This window comes from Ictalurus furcatus, chromosome 6, assembly GCF_023375685.1.
Source record: "Ictalurus furcatus strain D&B chromosome 6, Billie_1.0, whole genome shotgun sequence".
Taxonomy (NCBI): Eukaryota; Metazoa; Chordata; class Actinopteri; order Siluriformes; family Ictaluridae; genus Ictalurus; species Ictalurus furcatus.
In genome coordinates this window covers 20,498,549-20,506,149 of record NC_071260.1, presented here as the reverse complement: position 1 = coordinate 20,506,149, position 7,601 = coordinate 20,498,549, and the positions used below count along the sequence as shown (strand labels likewise).

The 7,601-nt window shown below is 38.4% G+C and overlaps 1 protein-coding gene across 4 annotated transcripts in view; it reads right to left on the bottom strand.

Moving 5' to 3' along the window:
* The window catches only part of rapgef4a (Rap guanine nucleotide exchange factor 4a), a 42,764-nt gene that overhangs the window by 15,420 nt on the left and 19,743 nt on the right, over window positions 1-7,601 (bottom strand). For 3 of the 4 annotated variants that reach the window (XM_053627033.1, XM_053627034.1, XM_053627036.1), the window contains exons 5-9: window positions 6,186-6,258; window positions 4,660-4,721; window positions 2,950-3,056; window positions 2,680-2,801; window positions 100-283 (exon numbers count right to left, since the gene is read on the bottom strand). In XM_053627033.1, the coding sequence (XP_053483008.1) occupies window positions 100-283; window positions 2,680-2,801; window positions 2,950-3,056; window positions 4,660-4,721; window positions 6,186-6,258 (548 nt within the window). Of the gene's footprint in view, window positions 1-99; window positions 284-2,679; window positions 2,802-2,949; window positions 3,057-4,659; window positions 4,722-6,185; window positions 6,259-6,375; window positions 6,734-7,601 lie in introns of those variants that run through there. The other variant, XM_053627035.1, reaches the window with a different exon arrangement.

Below are 7,601 nucleotides of genomic sequence, written 5' to 3'. Positions count from 1 at the left end.
TCAACTTCACAGCAGTTCTATTCATAGCTGTGCCCTTGGGGGAAATACAATGACAGTACAGCTTTAGAGGTCACTCCTATTTCTGTGGCAGGGACATACTGTTTTCGAAGGATCATGCGCATGTGGGCGTCAGGGCCCATCTGAGACAGGAAGAGGAGGGTGTCCTGCAGTTCCTCCTCACTCTCTTTCTTTTCCTCTTCACTTGGGAGTGGCGCATCATCCTGCTCATCATCCAGGAAGCGATAGAACAGGTACTTATCCTGGAAATTCAGCTCCTGATCAACTGTACCACAATACAGACCAGTATTATTCAATGAAGAGGGAACACACACACACACACACACACACACACACACACACACTGACAGCACCATAACATATGCTGCACTGATTGTGTGTGTTCTACTGATTTGCACTGAAAGGAAATAAAGGTTTAATTAGGATTCTTCTCATGCAGCAAAGAAGCTAGTGCTAGCTCTGGACTGGAGTGTGTGCCAAGTGCATGCCCACAGAGAGCGACAAAGCCTTTAAAGTATGCCTGTCTCATTCAGCAAGTGGAACATCAGCTCAGTTCCAGTCATACAGCTCTTTCACGCTGAGACAAATGTGTGTGATTAGACTGTAGTTACCTGTGATAATTTATAACCAGATTTGATAGTGGACAAAAATACACAAACACGAAGCAAGGCATTTAGTATAATTATAAAATTCAAAAAATATCATAATATACTTATAAAAGTTATTAAATAAAATAAACTCAGGTAATAAGGGATATTTTGAGCTTAAACACAGCATCCTCCCCACCATTTTCTCCCTAATTTAGTCTTTGCCAATTCCCATCCACCAGCCAGCTCTCCCCTATCATATGACAGCTACAAACGAGGAAGGGTGAAGTATAGCAGGTGCTACCTCTGAGACACATGAAGTCAGCCAAGCATCTTTTCAAACTGCTGCTCATGCATCATCACAGTGTAGTGTTACACACTCAGAGGAAAGCGCTATCCACCCTCTCCCGCGTACATGAGCTCGCAGATGCCCAGGATTGGTCACTCTGACTAGTTAGTGACAAGTGCCTAGTGTTAATGACAGAAGAGAGAGAGTACGCCATCTCTCCCACCTACACAGCATGTCAAACGTATGCTAGCCTATCACTTCAGCCACACTAACAGCATTTTTCACAGATCAAAAGTTTGGTTTTGAAGGTTCGATTTTGAAAAAAATTGGTCTCAAAATGACTGGTACCACCGCAATTTGGTGAAGCACTTCCAGAGAGAATAAGAGCACTGAGCCTCCTCCTGTAAAGGCTTTTGTGTGCACTCGTTTGAGCTGAATATTTCAAGGTCTTTTATATTCTTAGGTTGATTTGTATGTACACGGAAAGCCATTCAGTGCAGCACCCAGTACAGGTTGACTGTACTCAACTGATTGAGTAAACTCATTCCCTCTATTTAATTGAGTAATGGCGTCTCCCAAAACTTGTATATTATTTAAGTTCAATTAACTTGGTGCTCATGTAGACTGTACTTAAATAACTAAGTTCACTTGTGGACAACTTGACATTCTTATAGTGTAGTTTATAGTTTATTGAACAATACTCGAACTTGGGTCACGGTAGCGAAAGGACCGTATGCTAGCCGTTAGTCCACCAGGGAACCTGTGTGCATAAATAATTAAGTTCACTTAACTTGGTGTTCATTTCAAGTGTACTTAAATAAAGGGTGTCCCAAAAGTCTCCACTGAGAGTCATCTCTCTTACTCATGATGAACCGAAGAGACAAAGAGGACCGGCTTTTGAAATGATCCAATAATCATTGCATTAGTTCTCTTGTTGCCAGGCGGAACTCCTTGCCTGGCCAATCACGTCAAAGAAAGACCAGAGTGAGGTATTTTAATAAATCATGGTTTTGGTTTCACAACACTTGAAATCTTAAGTTTATGCATTTTGTATGTAAATAAGTTAAACAAACATAGATTTTTGATTAATGGGTCTAAAACACAACATTTTAAGTAGCGTTTGGTCGCGACTATTTGATTGTTTAAGTAAAGATAACTTTCGGGTTTACAATGTATGTTCGGGATCATTATCTTGCTATGCAATCCATGTACAGTGAAGTCTTAACCTCCTGGCAGAGCTAACTAAAATTCCAAAAATATCCTGGTCAGCTTTTATAAGTTTCACTGTTCACCACCAGCTGCAAAACAGCCCCAAGGCATCAGTGATCCATAACCATATTTTACAGTTGGGATCAGTTGCTTTTCCTTGTATGAAGTACCCCATTTTCACCAAACCTGCCAGTGATGTCTATGGCTAAAAAGGTACATTTGGTCTCATCTAAACACACACAGACCATTCTTGACTTTTGGGGGTTACAAATTTTCAACAGACATTTGAACCTTTTTTATGGTTGCTGAGTAGTATTTTAAAGTGTCTATTTATTTTTATATCCACAACTTAGAAAACAGAATTGGTAAAGGCAACAATAAAGTTTCTGGATACTGAGGGTGGCATTATTGCACAACGTGTAACGGTGCACAAGTCTGCCTTGCCAACTATGTACAAAATCTGGCTTGTTGTAGGGAAAGTTATAGGTAAGTTGTAGGGAAAGTCAAACAGAGAATACTAATATAAATATTAAGAATGGTGTGTATTGCACAAGAGTCTATGACACTATAACTGACCGTGGTTGAGTACTCCTTCCTCCAGCAACACCTGCCACATCCCAACAGCCTGAACCCGTGTGTGTACACAGGAACTCTGCTGCATCTGCCAGTCAACCAGCTCTGTGCCTACACAACACCGCCTACACACACACACACACACACACACACACACACACACACACACACAAAGCACCTTTCATAGACTGAGCAGTAACAAAATGCCTCTGTGAATGTGTCAAACAGCATTAGTCTACTAGACAGGAATGGCGCTGCTCCTCTGATGCTCACTTGTAAGTCTTTAGGTGGTACTTCCTGTCTCGAATCATGTGAGGTGCTTGGGTGAGGATGGCGTTCCTTAGCACTTTACCTGCACGCATGATCTTCTCAGATGGAACCTACAAATTCACAAATATCTGTATCACCACAGGGAACTGCATTCTTCTGCACATTAACATACTTCTTACAGTAAACTTTCTGTTTTCTGAGTGCAGCTTGGTTCTGCTCTTTAAAAAGAGGAAGGTGATCATTTCAGTGGCAGTGTGCCTTGATGTAAATAAACTATAAAACATAATAGCAAGCCTTCCTCAGAGGAACAGATGAAAAGGCACTCTGATTACAATTATTAATTGCATTAGTGCTTTACAATGTGTAGTGATTTTAATTAGGTTTTGCTGGGCTGTTATTCAGCAGTTACAGTGACTGTGTGGGTTAAAGCCATTAGGAACATTGTTCAAAAACAAATCCATTTCTGAGCTCAAGCAGTGCAATGTTTTGTGGGTTAAATAAATAAATAATAATTAAGCAGGTGTTTTCACATACCAAAATTAATCAAACAGTGTATGAATTTCCATGTTCCTAAAATACACCCTTAGAAAAATGGTCCTTCAGTGGGGTTCTTTGGACAGTTAAGGGTTCTTAGCATCCTAAAAGAGTTTTAGTTTGAAAGCTTTTCCAATAGGGAAACACTCTGTTGTGAGGGTCTACGTAAAACCTTTAAGGGATCCCCCAGAGGGACTGAACAACCCTTAAGGGTTATAGGTTTGACTTTTTTTTCCAGAGTGTTGGTGTTTTTGACACATATAGAATAGTCAACTTTGAAATGAATTTGTAAAACCATAGTGTTTGCATATTTATCAGTTTGTTCTGTTAAAAAGAGAACCAACTTAGAATCTTACATAGCATCTTAGCTACTCTGTCCAATTAAATAAAATGGAATTGGTCCAAATCTTGGACTAGCTCACATTTTAGTGTCAGTGTCAACACATTTCAATCTTTAAATGTTCAGAGAGATATTCTTAAAAGGTTTATGCCATAACCTGACTTTTGAACTTTTCTTTTTTTTTTAGATGATCTGAGGAAGTGTTCCACTTGGACCTTATGAGGTAAACGTGGCACTAAGCTTTAAAGTGATTGAAAATTCACACTGCCTCACTGCATGAGCTTTTACTGTTGTATTTACTTTTAAAGTGCATAACATATATCAAAGGATTTCCCATTCATGAATAGGTTACATTTCCCCTGTAATAGTGGGAGTGGAGGCCCTGCAGGCACATTAGCATGTGCTAAGCTGCAGGAGACAATCCCCTTCTGTCTCTGGGAGCCAAAGAGGAACCGTTCCCCCCGACAGACATGCCCTGTTCACATGCCAGCACATTTTTAACACCATCCCACTTTCAATTAAGCACTATGCCTTACAACCCTTCGCTCCGAATTCTTTCAGTTATGCATAACAGTACGTAGGGGTGTAACGATATGGCGTATCATACTGCATTGTTCAATATGAGACTACATCTGCATACTGCCTCATTTATAATCAGGCAAATGTTTTAACAAATGGTACATATCACATATTTTCAGTAAATTAGAGATTGACTCTGCTTCCAATTGACTTAATATTGAACTGTAATTTATTTTAATTCAGTTTTTACTTGAATATATTATGTTGTAAACTTAATTATGAAAACCAAAGAAAATTATGAATGGGTGGTATGTTCATACCTTATTCAGGTGTCTGGTCATTGATCCTAGGGAGTTACCCAGATTCTCTTTGTCAGGCATTCCTATAAATAGGTAAAAAGCAACTGAATTTACAGAAGGCATTAAGAAAATGCACAGCCACATGAGATCCCTCTCTATCTTTAATAGAAATTGTCTACCATAACAGTTTAAATAGCACACCAATGAGACTGTAGCAAAAATGTAAAGGACAGCTCATAAATGCATCACGATAGAGAGACGGAGGCTGGGAAATCATGGGTAGTGTGTGAGGATGTGTGTACTCTGTAGAGGCACATCCTGAGGGAGGTCAGGAAAAGAGACTTGATCTTCACTTAAGGTTACAACAGTAAGCACCGCTCCTTCAGGACAAACAGTCCATTTAGAGCATCCGGCCCTCTAATACTCTTATCTTTCGTGAAGCACACCCTTTCTCTCAGCTGACACATGGCTCTTTTTATAGACTTTGAAAAACACTGCTAAAAATATTCAAGAAAGACATCTGTGGGCGAGATAATAGCATTTCCACCTTTTATTCTGATCATCTTTGCATTTGAAGTAAAAATGCAAAAAACTTCCTAGCCAGAGGAAATTTGTTCTTTGCTTAAAAGTTTCTCTTTGATATCTCAAGAGATTTACTAGTGATTTTCACTTGTGTTTCATTAAGGCATTAACTTTATCATAGAAAAAAAAAATCTTAAAAAAGATCCTTAGGAGAAATTGATTGAGAAGAAAGAGCCTGATTAAAGTAAAAAAAAAAGTAAAAGTGAAACTTTTGAGTTAAAGGAGTATTGAAATCTCCTCCACATATACATAAATACATTTAAAATGCTTTTAAAAATGTATTCTGAACATACTGCTATACTGAATTAAAACCTGTATATGAGTAGGTATATACATACATATGTATCTGTATTACTAGATCTAAATTACTAGCTTACTTGCCATCTAGTTTACCTCTCTTCTGGTATATTTACAAATACTAGACTATATACTTCAAAATATCAAAAATATACTATGGACATCTTTTGAAATACTGTGTATCTGATATGATAGTATATCGAACGCAAACTGAACATCACTGCAAATATATTATAGTATGCTTGAAGTAAATATAGCTCAACCTTGTAGTATATTTGAATGAACTCATTACACTTTTTTGACTTTGTTGACATACTGAAACTCACAGAGATGGGTGATATTGCTAAGCTTTTGGCTCAGGAGAAGAAAAAAAAAACATAGAAACAAGAGACTTTAGCAGAAGTCTTCTTTTCTTTCTATTTGATGTCTTTGCTGTCTAGGAGAAACTATAGAGATAATAACAAAATCTGCCTTTAGATTTTTTTCCCTATGGACCGACCTGCGCTGTGTATTTTGACATTAAGTATTTGTTTTCATAATTTTAGCTGTTTTTATTAAACAATTTTGTCAAATGACCAAAATCAATGTTATGTTTAAGAATCAGCTATATTCTTATGCAAGCATCTTTAATATAAAAATACAATTTCTAAAAGAGAGAGTAAACTCACTGTCAGCACTGGGCCCACTCTCCATTGCACCATAGGGAGGGGCCAGGAGACCAGCCATGCACTGACGATATTTCTGAAGACACAACAACACACAACAAGGAAAAGAAAGAGAAACGAATGAGTGGGCCATGACTATGCAATTATACTGTCATAAAAACATCTATCCAAGTGTGGTGGAAACAGATGGTACCTTTTTATAGGTTCAAAACTCCATCATGGGCCTTAGAATAGAGATTAACGTGTACCAACACACATTGAGTCTCATACACACACAAACACACACACACACACACACACACACACACACGCACAACACGCACACATAGTTAGGTAAGAGCTGTGCCTTGATGAGAAGCAGTGGTGCCAGATTAGACCACTATAAGCTGAACACTGCACACTTATTGCATAAATAACTTGCAATGGGTACCAACCTGAGAGAGGTGTGCTAACACATGTCTTCCTATAAAGCAATCCCATTTTTGATCTGTTTTGAACATCATCATAGCAGCCCAATGTAACAGAAATCACTACAGGACAAGTTCTATGTCACTTTTAATTGGCTACTATATATTACTAGGGAGAAATCAGAGAGCACAGCCAAACCATTGATGTGTTACAAAGAAGTTACGCTGCACATGCAGAAAAATATTACCATTGCGGATTACATTATATGAGATTAAATTAGTTTAGATTAGATTAGACTGGATTGGATTAGTCTATACATCTGCATATACTAGATCTATACTGAACTGGGATGCCCTTAAGGCACCCTTTCATCCTGCTACATTTTCAGAGGCAGTGTGTAGGTGTGTGCTGTGTTTGGCGATGGTCAGAGGCTTAGAAGAGTAAGAAGAGATGATGTATCTGTATAATGCAACCTAGTATTGTGGTCCATGAATGCTTATAATCCCTCTAATCTGGTCTATTTGAGAATCAGAGGGAATTACAGAGGATAACAAACTCAAAAGCCCACAAAATCAAAGCCCAACACACACTTAAACAAACCCACTATATTCAGGAAACCAAAAAAATGATCTCTGTTGAAGCTTCATCTTTTTGTCATGTACATCTGTATATGGAGAAAACCACTCTCTGTCACTGTATTGAGCCATTGCCATCAGACAATGTCTGGCACTTGGCTCAACAACAGAACAGTGCAGTTCTCAGAGGCTCAAAGCTGGAGTCAGTGGCAGCAGAGTGGTGACGTAACATTTGATGTTAGGTTAATGAAAATGACATTTCTATCTGCATCAGATCACTCTGTGGGGTTAGGAATGAGACAGAATACCGGCAAGTACATTACCACAAGATGAATTCATATGGAGATCTAAAGAGAAATGAGGTTTTAGAGATGTACTGAATTAAACCCAAGAAAACAAAACCCAAGAGCAATACAGGAAGAGTCTTGATGTAATT